Source organism: Amyelois transitella, chromosome 8 (genome assembly GCF_032362555.1).
Source record: "Amyelois transitella isolate CPQ chromosome 8, ilAmyTran1.1, whole genome shotgun sequence".
NCBI lineage: Eukaryota > Metazoa > Arthropoda > Insecta > Lepidoptera > Pyralidae > Amyelois > Amyelois transitella.
Genome location: NC_083511.1, coordinates 11,392,557 through 11,417,216, shown reverse-complemented (window position 1 = coordinate 11,417,216; position 24,660 = coordinate 11,392,557). Strand labels below are relative to the sequence as shown.

Below are 24,660 nucleotides of genomic sequence, written 5' to 3'. Positions count from 1 at the left end.
GTAATACCCAGCTTAACCAATTTTTAGCGTCCGTGTGCTATTTATTAATTAAAACTAAATTTCAAAACACGATTATAGATAAATACAAATATTGCTCGTGTATGTGTTATGGTAAATGTGAAAAAAAAATTTATATAATTATTGTCTTTAAAAGATCTTTCTGACATTTTACATCGGTCTTTTCTATAAGTATACCTGTGGAAACTGTCGACCATTTTGAGCTGAGTGCGTAGGTCCCTCTTCGTGAGATGCTCCAGCATTCTCGCGTCCACCAGACACTCCATGAACGTCGTCCTGTATTGCGGTAGACCTGTAAATATATAGCTTCACATTAGTGTCGTGAACCTGATAGCAAATACAAAAATACAGACATTAGACACGTTAAAATTTTAAGTACATCACATATAGGTTATTCAAATTTAAAATATCAATTCATTAATATGGGACGTTTTAATATCACTCAATATTTGTTATATCTTATGGTTTAACAACATTCGTTGACGTCAAATTAATTACTTAAAACTAAGTTAACAGCCGCTGCTTAAAAATGGCGATGTTTCAAAACGTGGTAGAGTATATAAATTACAGAGAGGGCGCTGAGTGTATTTTTTTTAATTTATTTATAAATCTATGTACATCAAGAAAAAAAAATTGAACTTAAACTAAAGAGAAATCCAGTACAAGGGCACCACTTATTTGTAGAAAAAAATCTTTCAATGTATTTATCAGAGGAGCCGCTGCTTCAACGATGATCAGTAGGAGCTGGTGTTAGCGCGATTCAGCATAAAGATTGTGATTTAGTTTTCATTGACATGTGAAATCAGCCTGGCAGCTGTATAAATGTCACACTATCTCACCGGGTATGTTAAGATGGTTCGGTCATGTGGAGAGGATGAATGAAAGCAGGTTGACTAAGCAGATATAAAAGGAGAGTGTGGAGGGAAAGGTCGGAGTGGGAAGACCTAGACGAACGTATCTTGATCAAATTAAGGACGTCCTGGTAAAGGGTCAAGTCAAAAGTACCCGAAACCGCCGAGCTTGCATGAAGAGAGTTATGAATGTGGATGAAGCGAAGGAAGTATGCAGAGATCGTGGCAAGCGGAAAGAGGTAGTCTCCGCCTACCCCTCCGGGAAAAAGGCATGATTTTATGTATGTATGTATGTATGTAATATCTCACCGAGTGAAGGCAGCCACACGTTGCCGATCCACTCGTGGTTCATATCCCCGAAGGCGAGCGCGGCGCAGGCGGTGCCGCGCGGCGCCGACGGGGATGTCAGAGACACCATCTCCTGGATCGCCAGCCGCAACTTCAGCCGGTGCAGGGGGTTGCTGATGCCTGTGGGAGAGAAAGGGATGGATATATTAATCGAAGTGATATTGATTTACTAATTGTAAGAAAGCGTGTAGGATGTGAGGCAAAAAGAAACCTTCATCTTGGTGTGTTCCTCTCAATGACTTTTATTGCGCTTTTAAAACCTTTTTGTAGACACTACAATCAGCTGACTACCTTCTACATGTTTTATGTCGTTATATTTTAAACCAAGATCTAACGTAGTAGAAGTTCTGCAGGTAGAAATCAAGACAAAAAAGGAAGAGTGAAAATGCATTATTTGCGTCTGCGTGTTCCACCTCAAGCCTCATCTTGCTTACCATCAGGCAGATTGAGGTCAAACGCACTCAAATTATTATAAAAATAAAAGTATCTTGCTATAGACTTTTGGAGCCATACACATTATGTCGTCTAAATAGCAAACGCTATGTGCCTCACCGATAGGGAACCTCCTCCTGTCTTTAAGTGGATAGGCTGGCACATTACGAGCCAGGAGTCCCATACCCACCCGGGTAAGACCCGTGGTCAGTAAAAAGGATAACAAAAGCGGCGGCCTCTGTGGCGCAGCGGTAGTACGCTTGTCTGTGCCACCGGAGGTCCCGGGTTCGAATCCCGGCCAGGGCATGATGAGAACAGAACTTTTTCTGATTGGCCTGGGTCTTGGATGTTTATCTATATAAGTATTTATTACAAAATATAGTACCGTTGAATTAGTATCTCGTAACACAAGTCTCGAACTTACTTCGAGGCTAACTCAATCTGTGTAATTTGTCCCGTATATATTTATTTATTTATTCTGGACTTCATCCTCCGATCATCTTCTCCCTCCTGGCTTTAGACCCGGTTGCATCCTCACCACTCTGGAGAGGAGCCCGGGGTATGCCTTTGAACATGGATCCTGGATTGGGTGAGTCAGGTTTTCACACGAAGCGACTCCCATCTGACCTCCGCAACCTTTGCAGGTAGACCTTACTCGTATTAGATCCATGGTTACATATCTAGTTTAACAAAACTAGCAGGGAAAAATCACCATAGACACTACTATCAAGACAGAAGTAGGCAGAGACTACCTATTTCCATAATTATTTATTATACTTATTTATTAATTGGATAGGCTGACACATTACGACCCCCCCGGGTAAAGGCCCTGGGGGGTGATGTACTGTACAAAATGGCGCCTCACCGATCTCCCGCTGGATCTCCTGGCAGAAGTAGGCAGAGACTACCTCTTTCCATAATTATTAATTATATTTATTAATTGGATAGGCGTGCCAAGAGTTCCACACCCTCCCGGGTAAAAGCCCTGGCCCTCCCCCCAGGTTGTACAAAATGGCGCCTCACCGATCTCCCGCTGGATCTCCTGGTCGGACAGCGCCGACATGATGGCGCCGCTCTTGACGTTGGCGCGGCACGCCGCCACGTACCAGGCGGGCATGCCCACCCACAGCTCCAGCCACGCCACCACGGTGGGCCCGTTCCACAGCGCGAACGGCGTGCCCGCGCGCATCGCCTCGCCCAGCAGCTCGTGGCGGTAGTCGCGCTCTCTGCCGGGAGGGACACTACGGTTATCAAATGGTGTAAAAAATAGAATAGGACCACACCATCTTTTTCCCGTTATTGTCACAGTTCTAAAAAGGTGCAGTGTGCACCCCGGAACCGATAGCAAAACAAAAAGAAAGAGAATAGGACTACACCATCTTTTTCCCATGGATGTCGTAAAAAGCCTTAGTCGGCTTATTAAACTTGAGATTCTTATTTAGGTGATGAGCTAGCAACCTGTCATTATTTGAATCTCAATTCTATCAGTAAGCCTCACAGCTGAACGTAGGCCCTGTCCATCTTACAAGACTGCTGGCTGGAAGTGATTATATGAATGAATAACATAAAGTGTGCCGTGTGGTTCCCGGTACCAATACAAAAAAGAATAGGACCACTCCATCTCTTTCCCATGGATGTCGTAAAAGGCGACTAAGGGATAGGCTTATAAAATTGTGATCCTTTTTTTTGGCGATGGGCTAGCAACCTGTCACTATTTGGATCTCAATTCTATCATTAAGCCTCACAGCTGAACGTGGCCTGTCCATCTAACAAGACTGCTGGCTAGAAGTGATTATATGAATGAATAACATAAAGTCACATACACACAAATAAAATACATAAAGTCACGTTAAAACCTGACTTTACCATATTCACATGGCGACCCTGCCAGTATAATCCAAGACTAGGCCACCGCTGAAATAAAGAAGATAGGTGACAAAACCAGTATCTTCTATATCTAATAATATACTGACTTGGTCTTAGTTCTGGCGTAATCCTGATGCTGCAGAGGATGGTGGGGGCCGTGTGGTGTGCTCGTGTTATCCGTGGGGGTGGTGTCGTCTGCTAGAGAAGACAGTCCGAGACTGGACGCCGATGATAAGGAACGGGAGCCGCCTGGCTGGAGCTGTGAACCATATCATCATCGAATGATCGTACCATATTTTGCTTAATGATTTTGTACATTTCTATATTGTCCAATTGTGCCAGGTTTCCAATACTATAAGTCACACAAGCGTCGTATGGCGTCAATAGAACAAAGAACAGGTCGTCGCAAAGGGCGACTAAGGAATAAGTTTATAAATCTGGGATTCTTCTTTTAAGCTGGTCTACCAACCTGTCACTATTTGATTCTCAATTCTATCATTAAACCAAACAGCTGAACGTGGTCTATCAGTCTTTTAAAGACTGTTGGCTCTGTCTACCCCGCAAGGGATATAGACGTGATATATCCCTATATTTTTAAATATAATTTAATTTATTACACTGTAAAAAACTTGCAAAGATATGCCTATAACCTGAATAAAATTAATAGTAATTTTGATTTTGCTGTAAAGGTATGAATGTAGATTCCATTAACGAAGACATTACTTACAGGCATTCCAGCTTTCTCCTTTTTGCTAAAGAACCTTCCCAGGGAACTCTTGATTCCCCTCTTCTTCTGCTGATGCATTGACGCTATGGAGACGGCGGAAGCTGCCGAAGTCACGCCGCGAGGAAGACCTGGGGAGGCGCCTCCGTACCCTGACCCGAGGGACCCCAACGCGCCCAGAGACTCCTGGGATGAACTGCTGTTGGTGGATAGGATGATAATGAATTTGAGGTATTAACTGATTTTAAACTTACCCGTTGCATTATACAACTTATAAATAATACATAAATATAAATATTTACGGGACAAATTACACAGATCGAGTTAGCCTCAAAGTAAGTTCGAGACTTGTGTCACGAGATACTAACTCAACGATACTTCATTTTACAATAGATACTTATATAGATAAACATTCAAAACCCAGGCCAATCAGAAAAAGTTATTTTCTCATCATGCCCTGGCCGGGATTCGAACCCGGGACCTCCGGTGTCACAGACAAGCGTACTACCGCTGCGCCACAGAGGCCGTCAATACAGGCATTAAACGCGCATGTAACGTACCTTAATTTTATCTCGGACGTGTCGTATCATGTTAGTATAATAAAGGTACGTTTCGTGCGCCTGTATTATTATTATTAAATTGAGTATTGTATTGGAAATAAGTGTTTGTGAGTTGTTCATATAAATAACTAAAATATAGCTGAAACTAAAAATAAGTCTTGTAAAACTTTCAGTTCTGTTTCAACGGAAATATAATGAGCGATGTGGAATGTTAAGAATAGAAGAGTGCATGAAGAAATTTTATACTAAGATGATTAACATCTATACTAATATTATAAAGCTGAAGAGTTTGTTTGTTTGAACGGGCTAATCTCAGGAACTACTGGTTCGAATTGAAAAATTTTTTTTGTGTTGAATAGACCATTTATCGAGGGAGGCTTTAGGCCTTTAGGAGGATATTACATCACGCTGCAACTATTAAGAGCGAAAAAATAATGGAAAATGTGAAAAAAAAACGGGGTAAACTATTCATTCTTGAGGGCTTCAATGATTCCCATACTAACTAGTCACGGGCACAGCTAAATAGACTTAGTGTGGTTTTAGCAGAAGCTTAAACGTCATTTGTGTAATTATATGATCTTGTAAAGGGTTATATAAAGAGCATCGTCGAGCGATTATAAAAATTGATGGGAGAAAAAGTGAGATAGATCGTTAAAAATGGAAAATAATAACAGCTCCTATAACATCAACTAGCTTAACTATAAAATGGAATTACTATAGCCTTTGGGGTCTCTACGTGACGGGGGCACACATACAAAAATAAACGTACCATTGTGATCCATATTCTTTGAAAAACAAGTTCAATGAGACAACCAGAACTATTGTAATTCCATTTTATTATTAGTTATAATGATAATTAAAAAAAATAAAAATAACAAGTTTGTGTGATAAATCTGTCAAATAAAAATATGGCCTTTTCAATATAATACATTGGAATCATAATCTAAAACGTGCCTTTAGTTTAAGGTGAATAGAAACAGAAATTAATAACTCCATTAAAAGAACGATGCATCTACAACTGAACATATTTTGTGTACTAAACAAAGATACGTTCATTCAAACATTCATTCCGAACGAATGAAGAATTAATCTCAATTCAACTGATAAAATAATTTGTCTCATAGCTTCTATAAACGTCCGGCGAAAATGCTGCAGTGTAGTTTGTTCCGCCGCTCCTTCTACACATGCGCTTTGGAAGCAGTAGTATTTATAATTAGATTTAAATAATGTGACGTCAATAAGTGATACTTAGTATCCAATTTTAAAAATAAATCTATTGCAATCTATTCTTCTTAAATATAACTTGCAGACTTTACGAGGCACGGATGGTGAAACAAATAACTGTCGTAGAATTTATACAAATTGGACTTGAAGCACAGTTTGTGCGGCGTGTAATTCAACTGTGCGTCTGGGCAATCGCACCACGGCGTCCGCCCAGTTCTCTGACCGGGGTCGCATAGGTTCAGCGCAGGTAACGATGTAGGTTTGGTTATGCACCTGTGTATCGGAAACCGAGCGAGGCTCCCCGACATCATTGAGGTCCTTTGGCAGCGTGGGAATGAGAAAAGATAGTTAATTGTTTGGCGAAAATGTGTTTGAAACGTTTGTTACAGCTAGCTTTTCAATATACAGATAAACATTTTTGATTGTAGTGTCTATGGTGATTTTTCTCTGCTAGTTTTGTTAAAGACTTGTTACCATAGATTCAATACGAGTTAGCACCTGCAAAGGTTGCGGAGGTCAGATGGGAGTCGCTTCGTGTGAAAACCTGACTCACCCAATCCAGGATCCATCTCCAGAGAGGTGAGGATGCAACCGGGTCTAAAGCCAGGAGGGAGAAGACGATCGGAGGATGAAGTCCAGAATAAACAAATAAATACATACGGGACAAATTACACAGAATGAGTTAGCGTCGAAGTAAGTTCGAGACTTGTGTAACGAGATACTAACTCAACGATACTATATATTATAATTAAAACTTATATAGATAATCAATGCGGACGGAGTCGCGGGCACAGCTAGTATAAGATAAAGTGACTACAGAACTAAAAAGTGCAATTAATATTTTTGTAAGATATGCAAGCTTTAGTCGAATAACTGTGTGATGAGAAGATGACTCTTTATGGCTCACAAATGATAAGTCGCTGATGGCTATCTAGTTAACTATTAGGGGCCTTGAAGTAATTTCGAGACTTGTGTTATGAGATACGATACTATATTTTTTAATAAATAATTATATAGATAAACATCAAAGACCCAGGCCAATCAGAAAAAGTTCTTTTCTCATCATGCCCCGAACCCGGGACCGCCGGTGTCAACTCACTCGTCCACGTGCGGCTGGTAGTGCGTGCGCAGGCGGTCGCGCTCGGCGTGCAGCGCGCGCGCCGCCCGCTCCAGCCGCAGCGAGCGCGCCGTGAGCGGGGACTCCGCGCCCTCGCCGCCCCCCGCGCCCGCCACGCCCTCCTCGCACAGCTGTAGCTGTAATGTTACATACATACATACATACATAAAATCACGCCTCTTTCCCGGAGGGGTAGGCAGAGACTACCTCTTTCCACTTGCCACGATCTCTGCATATTTCCTTCGCTTCATCCACATAGCTGTAATGTTATAATACTCATTCTATTTGACAGAGCTTAGATACATAGTCGCCTTATACAATGCAAATATCGTTTATTCAGTATGAGTTTACTAAAGTTTGTTGTGCTTTTTATTCAACTTTGAAAGATGATATCTTCTCTCTCTTTCTACAGCTCAAGTTAAACAGGAAAGGGACAGATTTTCAATGTTAGAATGGAATAGATTAGATTTATTTCCAAAATTGTAAACTAGTTATCACTTATTAACTTTAATATAACTTAACGTCTAATAAGAAGTGAAATAGCCCTTTCGTGAATAAGCATCCTGGGTCTTTCCTTGACTTGGCATCCAAAGCCATAGGCAATTTTAAGTGTCCATTGGAAATTATTCTTACACTCCAACGACACATTAAAATCAAAATTTCGTCCAAATATTGTAGTCCAGAAATTTATAAGTTATTTCTGATGCATGCCTCTGAACAGATTTCGCTGACATTTGGCGTTTAGAAAGTACGTTTTTGAACGGGAGAATACGTATTTGAACGACTAAAGAATTTTACAGACAGCAGCAATTCATACAATATTATATTACTATTCCTTGAGTCCATCTCGTGACAGAATAGAACAAAAATATCTGTACATATAGGATGACAAAGGTTAGAGTTTTCTTTATGTAAATAAAATAAATAACTATTATTTTTGTTAATTAATATTAAAAATAAATAAAGCATATCTAACTACCCAGATACGTTAGGTAAAGGGTTAACAAAAAGCTCTTTCAATAAGCTACATTAAGCATTACAATACAAATATGAAGCACCAGTAATCTTAAACATTGAATTTAACTATTTTTAACCGACTTCGAAAAGAGAGGAGGCTCAATTCGAATTTCACAATACCCTTAAATTTCACCGTTTCATTGATATAATATAAATGCTAGTTATTATTTTGTAATACATATAATATATACTTTATATTTTTTATAAAAATATGTTTTTAATATTACATAATTAATTGAAAACTTTAACTTAATTATTACAAGAATAATATTCGATTCTCTGTATGTTTAAATATGATTGTTGCTGACAATTGTATATAAAAATATATTAAAAATATTTGTTCTATAAAAATTAAACTCGTTCTACATTTTGCGGACAAAGACAAAGGCGTGGTAGTGTTGCCGCTCGATAGTCATTTATCGATAGTTTTAGGAGTAACAGAAGCATCGATATTTAGCGCTATCTTTTGTATGTGTGTTTGTAAACTCTGCATTGCACATAAAAAGAAATATAACAAAATATAAAACAGCAATTGGATTTAGAAGAATATATAGTACAATGGCGGATTTATTATAATAGAGATTTCTTCCAGTTAATTAAAAATAAAAAGGAAAATTCAGAATCAAAGAGGCAGCGCACATTATCAGCATAATCAATAGTATCGATGCCACGTTACAATCGATTGTGAAAAACTATCGATTGTGAAAAACTATCGATTGTGAAAAACTATCGATAGTCAAACTATTGATAGTCGGGCAACACTAGGCGTGAATAGTGCGCGTACGCATGAATACACAAGCGAATGCTTCCGTCGACTCTCGTGTTCTTGCAAGTTACTGTGATAGTTGTGGGTACGAGTTAGAACAAGCAGGTACACTGTGGGTAAAGGCGGGTTCAGAGGAAAAAATATTACAAACACATAAATGCCTATGTCTTCACTTGAAAACTGAATGACTAAGGGAAAGGCTTACAAACTTAGGATTCTTTTCAGGTGATGCGTTAGAAAACTGTCACTATTTGAATCTCAATTCTATCATTAAGCCAAATAGCTGAACGTGGATATTCAGTCTTTTCAAGACTGTTGGCTCTGTCTAGCCCGCAAGGGATATAGACAGTAAATGTTTATAGCTATCCAAGGAAGCATTGCATCTATTTTTAACTTTTTCCTCTCAACATTTAATGCTTAAGTAATATATACATACATACATATGTATGTATGTATGTAAGTAATATATAATCTGGCACAAGGGGATTATTGGACATCAGGAGCTACAAATAGCGTTAAGCGCACAAGGGTACTATCAAATGGGAATTCAAAAATGCATAAAATGAATGGGATCTCGAACGTACAAATATACACTATAAAGTGCCCATGGGATCTCAAAGGCAAAAATCAGTACAAATATAATATAAAAGGCACAAAAAGATACTTTAAGTTACAGTACGGATCTCAAAGTTATAATTATATATTTGGAAGTACAAATTGACTTTATGAGGACATGGGATGTCATAGCAAATCGGATCCCGAAACTATGATCAAGATTTTAAGGTACAAACAGACACTATTAGGTACAAAATTGATCTAAAATATATATAAGGTACAAAATCGATCTATAGAGCATATATCAATTGCACTTTGCTGAAACAAATATGATGCCAAAGGTACAAATAGTGGCTGCAGGGTACAATTGAGGCATTGGCGGGTACAGGAGACCGACCTGGCTGCCGGGCAGGCTGCCGGCGGGCGGCGCGCGGCCGTGCGCGTGCGCAGGGGACATCGACGCAGGCGCCTGCCGCCACCCAGCAACAGTATGTACATATTTTTAAAATACTTACACGCAAAGCAAAATCGTTTTCGTGGTAACGCGATTTTAAAATTCGCATAGAATATTCTAATCATGTATTTTAATATTTATAAATAATAAAGGCATTTAAGGCGCATGTAACGTACCCATTATTATTTATAAATAGTAAGGTGTTTATAAAATTATGAGAAAATTATCTGTGCAAGAAAACAGTTTTTGACTTTACTTTAGTTTAACTAACAAGAACATATCTAAAAGTGATTTCATCAATCGTTTATCAATTTAATAATTTTTTTGGTATGAACCAAAATCATTAGTCAATAAATACTTGTATTTATTAACAGGAACAAAAATCGCGCATCCACAAAATATGGTACAATATCATTTTTTTTGTTTAATTTTATTTTATAAGAACAGTTGTTATTTCGTTTTTTATATTATTGGAACTTAAAATATAATGAGCAAAATATTAATATGTATGTATAAAAAATCTTACAATATTCACACTCAGTATTATAATTAAACACACTTTTCATATAAAACTGACGAACACTAAAATTCAAAACGGCTTCACATTCTATAATCTTACATTAACGGTAACTTTACCAATAAAAAATTTAAAAAAATCAGAATATCACAAGTCACATTCCGAATTTAAATCACAATACGAGTATGATAAATGATCAACATTCCAAATTCAAATCCTCCCTTCCTTCCCTTCCCTTCGGGAAAAAAGGGTGATTTTATGTATGTATGTACATATATCTATAACAGTTTCTTTAAAAAAATCCAATCACTGACATTGATATTTTGTGTATGTATTTATGTATATCCAATCGCAACTCACCGTATGATACTTGTGATGGTGTTGAGCATGTTGTACGTGGTGTGGTTGCGGGGGGTGCTGCTGGTGGGGCATCAGCGAGTGGAGGGGGTGGCGCGGCGGGGAGAGCGGGGGGGAGCCCCGCCGAGGCACCACGTTCATGTGCTCGTAGCTACCCACCTGGTGTTAGTACCGTTACCGGGGTTAGTTTATTTTTTTTAATATAGTAATTACATGTTAATATGTAGTAGATTTGTACATTAATTTTTACGTGTTTTAAATTTTTTTAATGCAGTAGCAAAGAAATTATTGTTTCTTAGATTTAACTTTATTAAATCTATGAAACAATAATTTCTTATTGGCATTAAGTTGTAATATATTTGTTTCAATTGCTTTCTTAATAAATAAATAAAAATAGATATATATTTACATGAGAAAGAACATCATCCCTTATAAGAGTATAATTTAAAATTAAAGATAAACAGCAGGATTTGAGTATCACTTATTGACGTCAAACTTTACATATATAAATAAATATATAAGTGCCGTGTGGTTCACTTCACTTTAGCATAGAATCACTCCACACATAACATGACTACAGCAGCGGTAGCTGTTAAATACAAAATAAACGAATGGACAAAGTATAGTAAAACACACCTGTGACACTTTTTGGTTCGAAAATAAAAACATAACAGATGATGTCCTTTTAAATAAATAATTAAAAAATATGTATATAAAAATTATGAATCTAGAGGAAAACAAATTTGATCAATACCCATCCATACCTTAGAACTAAATAAGTGTTAATGTAAAAAATTTCGTATTGAAAGTTTACTCTCATAGTTATATCCTGTATATAAATTTCGACTAATGCAAATAAAATATCAAGACTGTTGGCTCTGTCTACCCCACAAGGGATATAGACGTGACCATATGTATGTATGTATGTATGCAAATAAAGTAATCCCACTACCGACCCAAGCTATTAGCTGCCCACATTAAAAGTCCCTTGCACCCTCAAGTTTTTATACAAAACGTACAATAATTTACAAATGAGCGTAGGTGGTCGAATTGGCAAGGTGCCGCTTGAGATGCGTGATGCGCAGAAAGGCGCAAGTTCGAATCCCACCTCGGACCAATGACTATTTTTTTAATTTATGTACATTAGTTTGAATACTAACCGATGCTCTTACGGTGAAGGATTAGTGCCATCGTGATACCACTACATACACACAAGTAATATTGTTGAGGAAACCTGTTCCTTGATCGTAGCAAGTGGAATCTCCATAGTCTCTGCCTACCCCAATGGGAAACAGGCGTGATGGTATGTATGTATGTAAACCTGTTCCTCACGATGTTTTGAGCACGCTTGAGTCTCTCTAGCTTCAATTCCCACGGACCTACCAATATCAATCAGACCACTCACCCTGGACTCCAGCTCCTCGGCGCGGGCTTCAGTGCTCTGTTTCTCCTCCTGTATGAGCCTGATCTCCGTGTTGATGGCGTCCAGCTGTTCCTGCAGCATCAGAGCTAAGGCAGCCGCGTCCGTGTGACCGCCCTCTACGCCGCCTTCCGACTCTTCTCCCTGGTGGAGAAATGAATGAATAAAATTCACTCAGAATTCAATCAGACTTAAAGACCTTCGCGTATTCGAAAATGGCTCGAACGATATGAAAATATGAAATTCGAAAATAAAAAATCTACGAGCACCGCTCGGTTAACTAGGCACTATAAGGTAATAGAATTTTCTAGACTTTATCATATAACAGTTTAAACCGACAACGAGTAGACTTTTTCGAGTGACGAGTCAAATAACTGAAATTTATTTGGTATAAGATTCAATAAATGAGTAGGACATATTAATTTTCTCGATGTTCACCTCTCTATCACTCGATATTCACCTCTCTATCAGCAGATTTTATTATAAAAGTTAAGTTAATCAATCTCATTTCGCTATTTACGACTTTTGTTTATTTGTTACATACACACACACATATGGTCACGTCTATATCCATTGCGGGGTAGACAGAGCCAGTAGTCTTGAAAAGACTGAATGGCCACGTCCAGCTATTTGGCTTAATGGTAGAATTGAGATTTAAATAGTGACAGGTTGCTAGCCCATCGCCTAAAAAAGAATTTCAAGTTTGTAAGCCTATCCCTTAGTCGCCTTTTACGACATCCATGGGAAAGAGATGGAGTGGTCCTATTCTTTTTTGTATTGGTGCCGGGAACCACAAGGCACACGCACGGTTTTTTATAATTATTTTATCATTTGATTTGATAATTTTTCATCTGTCAATTTGAACATTACCTCGGCATCGCTGGAAACGTCGAAAGATTGTTGCACGTTGGCAAGCACATGGGCTTGCTGCAGTTTCTCCCACGAGCCGTCCAGCTGTGAACAGAATAGTAAAATTTTATTTACATATGTACATATAATCACGTCTATATCCCTTGCGAGGTAGACAGAGCCAACAGTCTTGAAAAGACTGATAGGCCGCGTTCAGCTGTATGGCTTGATGACGGAATTGAGATTCAAATAGTGACAGGTTGTTAGCACATCGCCTTCAAGAGGAATCCCAAGTTTATAAAGGCTTATAAACTAGGGATTCCTCTTGAAGGTTCCTATGTTATACATTATTATTATCACCCACACAAAGGTTCTCTACTTAACCCAATGGTAGACTGTTAGATAATGCTATTAGCATGAAGTCCGCCTATTGTTAGTTTACAAATTGTAATTGTAACAATAAAGGATAAATAAGTGTCGCGCGGTTCCCGGCACCAATAAATAACAGAATAGGACCACTCCATCTCGTTCCCATGGATGTCGTAAAAGGCGACTAAGGGATAAGCTTATAAACTCGACGGCCTCTGTGGCGCAGCGGTAATACGCTTGTCTGTGACACCGGAGGTCCCGGGTTCGAATCCCGGCCAGGGCATGATGAGAAAAGAACTTTTTCTGATTGGCTTGGGTCTTGGATGTTTATCTATATAAGTATTTATTATTATAAAATATAGTATCGTTGAGTTAGTATCTCGAAACACAAGTCTCGAACTTACTTCGAGGCTAATTATTTAAAAAAAAAAAAAAAAAAAAAAAAAAAAAAAACTTGGGATTCTTCTTTTATGCGATGGGCTAGCAACCTGTCACTATTTGAATCCCAATTCTATCACAAAGCCAAACAGCTGAACGTCGCCCATTCATCAGTCTTTTCAAGGCTGCTGGCTCTGTCTACCCCGCAAGGGATATAGAAGTGACTATATTTATGTATGTATGTATGTGACCTTCTAAAAAGGTTTTTATAGCTACATTCACTGCATCCACTTCTTATAAACGTGATTATATGTGTGTATGCAAGAATGAAATAAATAAATTAAAACAGTGGGTACTCACTTTGGGCTGGAATAGGCCGACGTTAGCCGGTTGGTGAGCGGCCGGCGATAGCGATCGCGTCAACGCATCCGTTTGCTGAATGTTGAAAGCGATTTCTTGTTCCAACATCTGTCGTTTTAACTGAAATAAAATAATATATATATAGAATAGAATAGATTTATTTTCAAAATTGAATACAAGGTATCACCTTATTGACGTCACATCACTTAAATCTAATTATAACTACTAACGCTTCCAAAGCGCATGTATGTGTAGAAGAAGCGGCGGAGCAAACTACACTGCAGCATTTTCACCGGACGTCAATTTACGTATATAGATCTCTTAAATCTAAATCGTGGACGAATGCACATTGTACATACATACATACATATGGTCACGTCTATATCCCTTGCGGGGTAGACAGAGCCAACAATCTTGAAGACTAAATGACCACGTTCAGCTATTTGGCTTAATGATATAATTGAGTTTCAAATAGTGACAGGTTGCTAGCCCATCGCCTAAAAAAGAATCCCAAGTTTGTAAGCCTATCCCTTAGTCGCCTTTTACGACATCCATGGGAATGAGATGGAGTGGTTCTATTCTTTTTTTTTGTATTGGTGTCGGGAACCACACGGCATACGGGAACACAATTCAAAATTTGAATTGTGATGAAATGATGATGTCTACAACATACCTGTTCAGTCTCCATTCTCCACTTGGCCAACTCCTTGAGGATCTCCTGTTTCTCGGCCATCAGCTCCTCCGCGTACTTCCTCGTCTTCTCCAATTCTTGGGTCAACGCGTTCTTCTCGTCTAGAGCGTGCATCCGTTCTTTAAGGTGAACTTGTAATCTGGAAATTGATTATTTAAATGAAAATAAAAAAAATTATTATTCATTATAATGGGGTATCATTGTAGGTGCCGTGAGGTTCCCGGCACTAATACAAAAAAGAACAGGACTACTCCATCTCTTTCCCATGGATGTCGTAAAAGGCGACTAAGGGATAGGCTTACAAACTTGGGATTCTTTTTTTAGCCGATGGGCTAGCGACCTGTCACTGTTTGAATCTCAATTCTATCATTAAGCCAAATAGCTGAACGAGGCCTATCAGTCTTTTCAAGACTGTTGACTACCTACACCACAAGTCTACCCCACAAGGGATATAGTCATGACCATATGTATGTATGTTATGAGACATTTCACAACGTCACAGTGGCGCCCAACGTGGGGCCCACTATGACGTGTAGTAAGACAAGATTGAAACAGGTTCGGCGGACAAAAAGCTTATTCACGATGCACTTGATTTTGATAGAAACTCTTGTGTAACGATCATAACTGGCGGTTATTGAAGCCGCAAGTTGTATGTAATAGACAATTAACTGTTGAGAACATTGTTTGTAGTGCTCTCTCTATGGTATCTATTCAAGATGACGTGATTTTATGTTTTGAGAGCAAGATATGCATCTAGTGTGAAATTACACAGCTTGAGTTGGCCTCAAAGTAAGTTCCGAGACTTGTGTTACGAGATACTAACTCAACGACACTAAATAATAAAAACTTATAAAGACAAACATCTAAGACCCAGACCAATCACAGAAAGTTCGTTTCTCATCATGTCCTGGCCGAGATTCGAACTCGGGACCAACTGGGACAAGGGCACTACCGCTGCACCAGAGGTCATCAATATATGCTCCTGCATATTCTTTTGTATATACATACATACATAAAATCACGCCTCTTTCCCGGAGGGGTAGGCAGAGACTACCTCTTTCCACTTGCCACGATCTCTGCATACTTCCTTCGCTTCATCCACATTCATAACTCTCTTCATGCAAGCTCGGCGGTTTCGGGTACTTTTGACCTGACCCTTTACCAGATCGTCCTTAATTTGATCAAGATACGTTCGTCTAGGTCTTTTGTCTATGTATATAAATTAATTTTTTTAAAATGAAGCTACCTGTCATTGCTCTCTGAAAGCAGCTTGTCAACGGTGGCGGACAGCCGGGTGTTGTGCTCCTCGTTCATGCGCAGGCGCTGGTTGAGGCGCAGCAGCTCGGCGTTCTTGTCGTCCACGCTGGCCTCCAGCCGCTGGATGCGGTCCTCGGCCGAGCCGTGCCGCTCCTGCGCCTAACGGAAACCCTTCTTGCTATCACCACTTTACACACACACACACACAAATAGAGTTAATGTTTCTCTCTCTTTCTCTCATGGTGAACGGTCTACGACCAAAACACTTTGAATCCCTCTCCCTGTCTTGATACAATTTGAACGAGAAACTAATGAGAAACCATGGTAAGGTATATGCGTGATACAAGAGGAGAATGATATAAGGCGTAAGACGAGAACGAGACCCGAATATTTGTCCATTTCTCTCATTGGGCGACGCAAAAAGATCGCCTTTCAAACTTCTGGTTATACGTTTAAACATCTTTTCGATTTGACTCATAAATAATTAATTTCACTTACAATGAGTCTTAAACTAATAAAAATAATATTAAACAACGTATTAAAACAGTGTTCAAATTTTTAAAATAAGCACTTAATAGTTTTAACTTGGGCACAAATAGGTTTTTTCAAACAATCTTTATGCAAACGAAGTCAAAAGATTTTCATTCTTTCAATTCATTTGGTAGTATTTGCCATCCGCATCAGGTTTTTGCTCAAGTCTTTTTCCAATGGTTTCAGTCTAACTAATCACCAAACCTTTCTTGAACTGGCCATGTAGAAAAATAATTGAACGATCAAAAATAGCTATCAATATAAAATATATATGTGCCCGGCACCAATAGAAAAAAGAATAGGACCACTCCATCCCTCTACCATAGATATCGTAAAAGGCGACTAAGGAGTAGGCTTATAAACTTGGGATTCTTCTTTTAGGCGATGGGCTAGTCACCTGTCACTATTTGAATCCCAATTCCATCTTAAAGCCAAACAGCTGAACGTGGCCCGTCAGTCTTTACAAGACTTTGTTATAAATTATTATTATCACCCACACAAAGGTTCTCCGCTTAACCCAATGGTAGACTGTTAGATAATGCTATTAGCATTTAGTCCGCCTATTGTACTTTACAAATTGTAATTGTTACAATAAAGCATAAATAAATAAATATGTATCAATATAAAATGAAGTGAATAATCGCAACCCACTTACGTCCTTGCCACCCACCTGGTTCAGGGCCTCCATTCTGGCCTTCAACTGCTCCTCCATCTCTGGCAGAGACGACATCTGCGCCAATTTCTGCATGGACAGTTCCAACTTCTCTTCAATGGCCGCAATCTTCTCCTCTTGCAACTGCGAATGGTATTTACAATGTCATGACAAATAATAGTCTAAAAAGTATATATGTTTGCGATAAAGATAAAATAAGCCTTGATTGCATGATGAAAATTTCTCTCTGTTTTAGGCCCAAACCTACATAATGCTTATTTTCATTTTTCCATACAAACTTATCGCTCTCGATAAGCTAAAATGGCAGTTACGGCGATACCCACCAAGGACTATGACCCGTGTTACTCAACTCTAAGAGCTTCCCCATACTTTTCATCTTTCGAGCGTCTTCGTGTTGCACATTATCGCTACATCGACGCCATGACGACTTTTTTTTTTTTTTTTCATTTATTGTGACTTTTAAAAACGTCAATAGCTCTAACCTCTAACAGCGTTTATAGACATTGAACTACGAAAGATGAAACATTGAACGACGATTTGAAACGATTGAAAGATGTTACCCAACTATTTCAGGCAATACAGAACTCGCTCGGACATTTGACGGCCTCTATGGCACCGGAGGTCCCGGGTTCGATCCCGGCCAGGGCATGATGAGAAACGAACTTTCTCTGATTGGCCTGGGTCTTGGATGTTTATCTATATAAGTATTTATTATAAAATATAGTATCGTTGAGTCAGTATCTCGTAACACAAGTCTCGTACTTACTTCGAGGCTAACTCAATCTGTATAATTTGTCCCGTATATATTTATTCATTCATATAGTCACGTCTTTGTCCCTTTCGGGGTAGACAGAGCCAACAATCTTGAAGAGACTGATTGGCCACATTCAGCTGTTTGGCTTTATTATAGAATTGAGATTCAAATAGTGACAGGTTGCAAGCCCATCGCCTAAAATAATAATTCCAAGATTATAAGCCTGTCCCTTAGTCGCCTCTTACGACATCCATGGGAAATGAGATGGAGTGATCCTATTCCTTTTTTTTTCATATTGGTGCCGGGAACCACACGGCACGGTGTATATTTATTTATTATTTATACGGTCGACGACCTCGCCTCTATCATACCTTGAGTTGGGCCTGTTTGTGCTGCAACTCCTGTTCCAGTTTCTCGTTGAGGTCGTGCAGCGAGGTGGATTCCCTCTGCGCATTCAGGTATCTCTTTTCTAGGGTCGCTATCCGCTCCTCCTGAAATGACAACAGTAATGAGTCAGTATACATGTAGAGATATTTTATTATTATTATTTATTTATACATACATACATATAATCACGTCTATATCCCTTGCGGGGTAGACAGAGCCAACAGTATTTTTAAGACTGATAGACCACGTTGAGCTAAATTGTATCCTAAAGCCAAATGGCTTTTAGAGAGAATTGAGATTCAAATAGTGACAGGTTGCTAGCCGTTTATTTATTTGTATATTTTATTTATTTATATATTTATGTACATCAAGTAAAATATTAGAAAAAAATATTAAATTAAAGAGATATTTAGTACAAGGGCACTTTCATTTCTAGAGAAATTTCTTCCAGTAGGCCCACGACAGGAATATTTATCTTCCGTGGCTTCTAAAGTTAATATAGGGTGGTAGCCTTTTTTTTAACGAAAATTATGGATTAGAGGTAGACTCTGCCTACGCCTCCGCGAAAGAGGCTTGATTTTTATGTATGTATGTATGTATTATGGATTGTTCTTCTCCCTGCACACATATCCGAGTTATTACTTATACAAGTCAATTGTTAAATATACTTGCTTATTTGCTTGGTTCACTTTCTTTTCGATAACATTTTCCCTCAAATTTAATTGTCTTGCTTCTCAGTCTTCTTCTTTTCTATGAGATTTTCGCCCTCATAAACTGTTTTAACACTAAATACACAATTTCTCCTACCTTATCCTCTTTCTGCGCGACGTCTCTCTTCAAATCTCGTTATATTTCAACGCATTCGATCTGCTTCATATCTACCCACTCATCTCTTAGCTCAACTCGAACATACATACATACATATGGTCACGTCCATATCCCATGCGGGGTATACAGAGCCAACAGTCTTGAAGACTAAATGGCCACATTCAGCTATTTGGCTTAATGATAGAATTGAGATTCAAATAGTGACAGGTTGCTAGCCCATCCGCCTGAAAGAAGAATCCCAAGTTTATAAGCCTATCCCTTAGTCGCCTTTTACGACATCCATGGGAAAGAGATGGAGTGGTCCTATTCTTTTTTGTAAGTGCCGGGACCCACACGACTCGAACATTGACTAGACAATTTACCTGATCCTCCTTCTGGGCGACGTTCTCTCTCAGATCTCTCTGCAGTTTCGCGCACTCGTCCTGCTTCTTCGCCAACTCCTTCTCTCCCTTGCCGAGTCTCTCTTCCAGCTCTGACACCTTGTTGTTCAGCTCGGCGACTCTTCGTTGCCACGAGCTGAGTTCTGCTGACTGTATACAAAGTGTTTTAAATGATTCTGTATATTTAAAAAAAATTAAGATGAAAATTTTAACTGTTACAAATTTGTTTCAAATAGGTTTGCTATCAAATCTAGGCTTTTAAATTGGTTTTTGTTTAAGAACTCTCTATTTTGAGATGTGAGCAAACGATCACTTTGACAATTACAATGTAATTACTTGAAAAAAATCCAGCGCGTAAGTTGGCAAATGTGCCGCGCTAAAGGGGTGATGGTTTCAAGAATTTTGTTATGACAATATGTCTCATGATAACTCTCCATCGGAACGGAAAAGATACAGAAAAAAAGAAATATTATCTTTATCAAATTTCCTGAAAAACCCCTTTACGCAAACCGCCACCCATTTTGGTTCAACTTATGCGCCGGCTGTTATAGCTATGTTAATATCCTGATACCATGGTGTGAGTGGTTTCCGAGATATGGATGTGTGTTAGTGCCCGATGGCGGTGAATGATGTTAGTGTGGTCAATAAAGCCTGATTAGGTGCTAATCTACATATGTTTAATATAATAATAATAGCAGGAGAACAACATAACATCAACTTCTCCAAAGGGCCTCTAGATTTATATCCCCACGTAAGCCTCTCAAAAATCCGGGGTGTATAGACCCGTGAAATCCAAGAGGAGAAACATAAATAAATAATAAATAGATACGGGACAAATACACAGATTGAGTTAGCCTCGAAGTAAGTTTGAAACTTGTTTTACGAGATACTAACTCAACGATACTATATTTTAGAATAAATACTAATATACATAGATCCAAGACCCAGGCCAGTCAGAGAAAGTTCGTTTCTCATCATGCCCTGGTTGGGATTCGAACCCGGGAATTGGGTCATATAGTTAAAGGCGTTGAAGACTTTATAACGGTTGTTGGCATAATCACTTTTTCCAAATACCAGGCCCAAGCAATTATAACCTTTATATAGAATTTACAAGCGTCTATTATATACATACGTGTTTAGAACTAAAACGAACAAGCAACTGATTACTTACAGCTAGTACAGTGCCCGGCGAAATAGAATGCACATGGCACTCATTTGAAAACATTAATTCATATATCCCTTGCGGGGTAGACAAAGCTTGAAAGACTGATGATTCAGCCTTTAAGCTTTATGATAGAATTGAGATTCAAATACTGACATGTTGCTAGCCCATCGCATAAAAGATGAATCCCAAGTTTATAACCCTATCCATTAGTCGCCCTTTACGACATCCATGGGAATGTTATGGGGGGATGGGATGGACCTTTTCTTTACATTGGTGCCGGGAACCGCACGGCAAATTGCTAACATGTGTAACTGTAGATTTAGCTTGGGTACTGTAATTACTACAGCTGGAATAAAATACTTATAAATCTTTTAGATACTATGCTTTTACATTATATTATTGACATAAAGCGTTTTAATTATACCTGCATACAGTTAAATATTGAGGACTCCAAAAATCAATTTACAATTTAACGTTTATTTCATAAGAAAAATTTTAAGCGGATTTTTGGGAGTCGATCTTACGAATACCCACAATTCCAATTCCAGATTTAGTGCAAATATTTTAATTAAAATTATGATAGAAATGACATGCATATGTTCATGTTCCATGTAATTATTCTCATTTTTCTCAACCTTAAATTTCCAAAAGAATTTTAAAGGCAAAAAATTGGGTCAACATAACAAAGACTTTAATCGCATTTTATTTCAAACCCTGTGAACATCCCCGTATAGTACAATTTAAAATATTTACACTAGATATTGTTAATAACAATGTACCAATGGCGATGCTCAACAAAACTATGACGTTACAATGTATGCGGCAGATGGCGACACGATCGTGCAATGCAAGCTTCTGATTGGTCCGTTCGGTTCGAACGAGAAAATTCGAGAAATTTTCAATTTGATTTGTCTTATACTCGGGGAGTAGTTATGGTGTTTCAAGTGGCTTGTGGCTTCAATATGTAAAAATTCAATATGTACACTAAAATTTATCTAAAATTAAACAAAATATCTGTTAACATCTGGTGACATCATATACGTAACTGGTCATAACTGGTGACGATTTGCGATTTCAATTACCAGAAGATAAGACCAGTCTTATCTTCGGTCCCCAGGGGCCAAATGTGACTACGACTACGTATCTGGAGTGGATCGGAAGTCAGGTTTTGACAGGAAGCGAACCCCGTCATACCTTCGCCAACTAGCAGAGGAAACTAACCCATATTGGATCATTGTAACACAAGTCTTCAAGGTTTTATGCAAATTTCCCCAGTTTGTTCTCTAACCAGACGAGTATCTGTTAGCAATGAAACTAATGTACGTAAAGTTAGACACGAGTAATTAAGTACCTACATGACAACAAAGTGTAGGGGGAAGTCCCCCAGTGGCGGACACCTAAGGTTATTTCAAAATAAAACATAAAATATTTAAGGAATGTTTATAAAATTATGACTTATATTAGATAACAAAGTTAGAAATCAAATTAATTTAACAAAAATGCAACCTCTGCTAAAAAATAATTAATACTATCAAACAAACTTTGGTAACAAAAAACATAATTTTAAAAAGTGGCACCTAGTACCGGACGAATATTTGTGCACGCAACTGACACCAGTTTCATCACAGTTATAAATTCTTGAGGGTGTGAATGTTGTACTGTTTCATCAGCTTTTCAAGGTTGTCGTAGAAGAGATCCACTCGTGGTTTGTTAAATCCTACGGGGCACATCATGCTTGTCGATTCCGGTGTTCTCAACGAAATGTCAGAATGCCTTTTCATAAAATCGTATTTTTTTATTGCGACTTTTATTTTTTATTTATCAGCACTGCCTTTTTCTTTATGAAATCGATGAGGAATCTTCATGACTTCAGCTAAGTCGTATGCTAATTTTAGAAACTTCTTTTTCATGAGCGGCATGCATCTATTCGATAAATCTTTAATGTGGTCCACCAAGACTTCTTCATACTCTGCTAAGAAGGTGTTAGTGAATCTACCTAACTTTGGTTTCATTGTTACTTTTTCTCGAATTAGGGCCTTTATTTAATGTATAGTGCTTTTAGGAATATTGTATCGCATTGCAGCTTGTCTTACACTCAGTTCATTTGACATAACCTTATCAATAGCAGTTTGTAAGCTCTGTGGATCCCAGGATCCTTTCTTTTTCTTCTCTTCCATTTTAACTATCTTCTTTCTTCTATACTCTAAAACAAAATTAAATAATTAGAATAAAATACGTAATTTCTTACAAGAAATATCAATATGTTTACTGTCCGGCACTAAGGAACGACTTAGTGTCCGGTGCTAAGGGACACACATTTTCGTTCATTAGATGGTACCTACTAAAATTGTTTAAAAGATGTAATAATATTCTACCATTTTACGGATAACAATCGAGTACTGATTTTATCTTTGAATACCACTCAAATGTAAATGCATAAATATACTAGAATTACTTACATTGATATTTAGGTGACGCCGTGATTTCGAGCCTAAAACAGCAAATGGTTACTCCTGCCGCGGCCGTGTGCGTCGCTGGCGAGGCGCGGCGCGTGATCTTGTACCTGTATGCCCCAGCACCCCTTTCACTTTTATTTTGAATCGAACTGATTTGTACTCGCTTGAATAGTACGAGTGTCCGGCGCTAGGTGCCGTCCGGCGTTACGGGACTTCCCCCTATATGAGCAACAATAATAAAAACTCTTGTCCCTACAAAATTGTTAAGATATCATTGCCTGATGACTAAAGATCGGAAATAGGTAGATTGAATTGGGGTCAATGAACTGAAACGTATATATCAATATGGACATGCCTCCGTCCGGGATTGCGGGATTTGTAAATTATTAAGAATATATTAGTGGTAGCTGTTTTCCCCCGACTTCGTTCACGTAAATTGTAGTCCTATGTTACCCGCGGACAATGTAATTTACTGTAAGTACTGAAATGGAATCCCGGAAAAGAGGCTTATCCATGTTATGCTTTCTATGGTAATTCATGATGCAAGTACATAAAATCAATCTACCTATTCCGATCTCTGCTGATGACAAACTAAACAAACATAAGTAAGTATACATATTACAAGTACACGAGAAACATCTTCGTACACCCGCGAAAACAAGTTGCCCCCATTGGTTACTTGCGACAACATGGCGTTGGTGTGCTAACCTGTTTGGCGATCGTGTTATGTAGTTCTGTGACTCTCTTGCTGTCCGTGTCGCCGTTACAAGTACTCTCCTGCGACCGCCATCGAAAATAAACACATTAAACAACTACTATGCTAGTTTGTTGGCAAAACATATTAAAAACAATTTTGGTTTTATCCGATTTCATAAAACGCGATAGCACAAAATAAAAGAAATATGTAATAAAAATAAATAAGATAGATTACAGATAAAAAGTGGCTTTGGAGGGAAGACAATTTAATCAGGATATATGGAGTAGTGGGGTGTATCTTGAGCTATCTAGAAGTCAGAAAAAAAAAATCTTCCTCCTGGCTTTAGTCCCGGTTGCAGCCTCATCAATCTGGAGAGGAGCCTGGAAGTGCCTTTGACCATGGATTGGGTTAGTCGGGTTTTAACACGAAGCGACTTCCATCTGACCTCTACAACCTTTGCAGGTAAACCTAACCAGTATTGAACCGATCATGTTTACATATCCAGTTGTCTGAATGTGCAAGTCGTGTCATAAGTCGAAATAATTACTTTGATATAATTATTATTTCGATTTCTATAACCCCTTTTCATAAAATTTTGGTATATTCCAACTATCTCTTATAATAAATAGTCTCTCATATCCAATCCAGCAATACCATTG

General features: G+C 38.4%; 1 protein-coding gene across 6 annotated transcripts in view; it reads right to left on the bottom strand.

Annotated features, from left to right (window-relative positions):
• The window catches only part of LOC106134085 (liprin-alpha-1), a 167,363-nt gene that overhangs the window by 8,961 nt on the left and 133,742 nt on the right, over nt 1–24,660 (bottom strand). For 2 of the 6 annotated variants that reach the window (XR_009656973.1, XM_060945476.1), the window contains exons 6-21: nt 24,013–24,081; nt 19,666–19,833; nt 18,460–18,579; nt 17,317–17,457; nt 16,120–16,289; nt 14,856–15,012; nt 14,183–14,302; nt 13,097–13,180; nt 12,212–12,370; nt 10,810–10,965; nt 7,123–7,277; nt 4,243–4,438; nt 3,623–3,774; nt 2,673–2,875; nt 1,179–1,337; nt 196–310 (exon numbers count right to left, since the gene is read on the bottom strand). Coding sequence is in view for 5 of the 6 variants with exons in the window: in XM_060945476.1 (XP_060801459.1) it covers nt 196–310; nt 1,179–1,337; nt 2,673–2,875; nt 3,623–3,774; nt 4,243–4,438; nt 7,123–7,277; nt 10,810–10,965; nt 12,212–12,370; nt 13,097–13,180; nt 14,183–14,302; nt 14,856–15,012; nt 16,120–16,289; nt 17,317–17,457; nt 18,460–18,579; nt 19,666–19,833; nt 24,013–24,081 (2,324 nt within the window). In the remaining variant the exon portion in view is untranslated. The remainder of the gene's footprint in view (nt 1–195; nt 311–1,178; nt 1,338–2,672; nt 2,876–3,622; nt 3,775–4,242; nt 4,439–7,122; nt 7,278–10,809; nt 10,966–12,211; nt 12,371–13,096; nt 13,181–14,182; nt 14,303–14,855; nt 15,013–16,119; nt 16,290–17,316; nt 17,458–18,459; nt 18,580–19,665; nt 19,834–24,012; nt 24,082–24,660) is intronic. The other 4 variants (XM_060945477.1, XM_060945478.1, XM_060945480.1 and 1 more) reach the window with 4 other exon arrangements.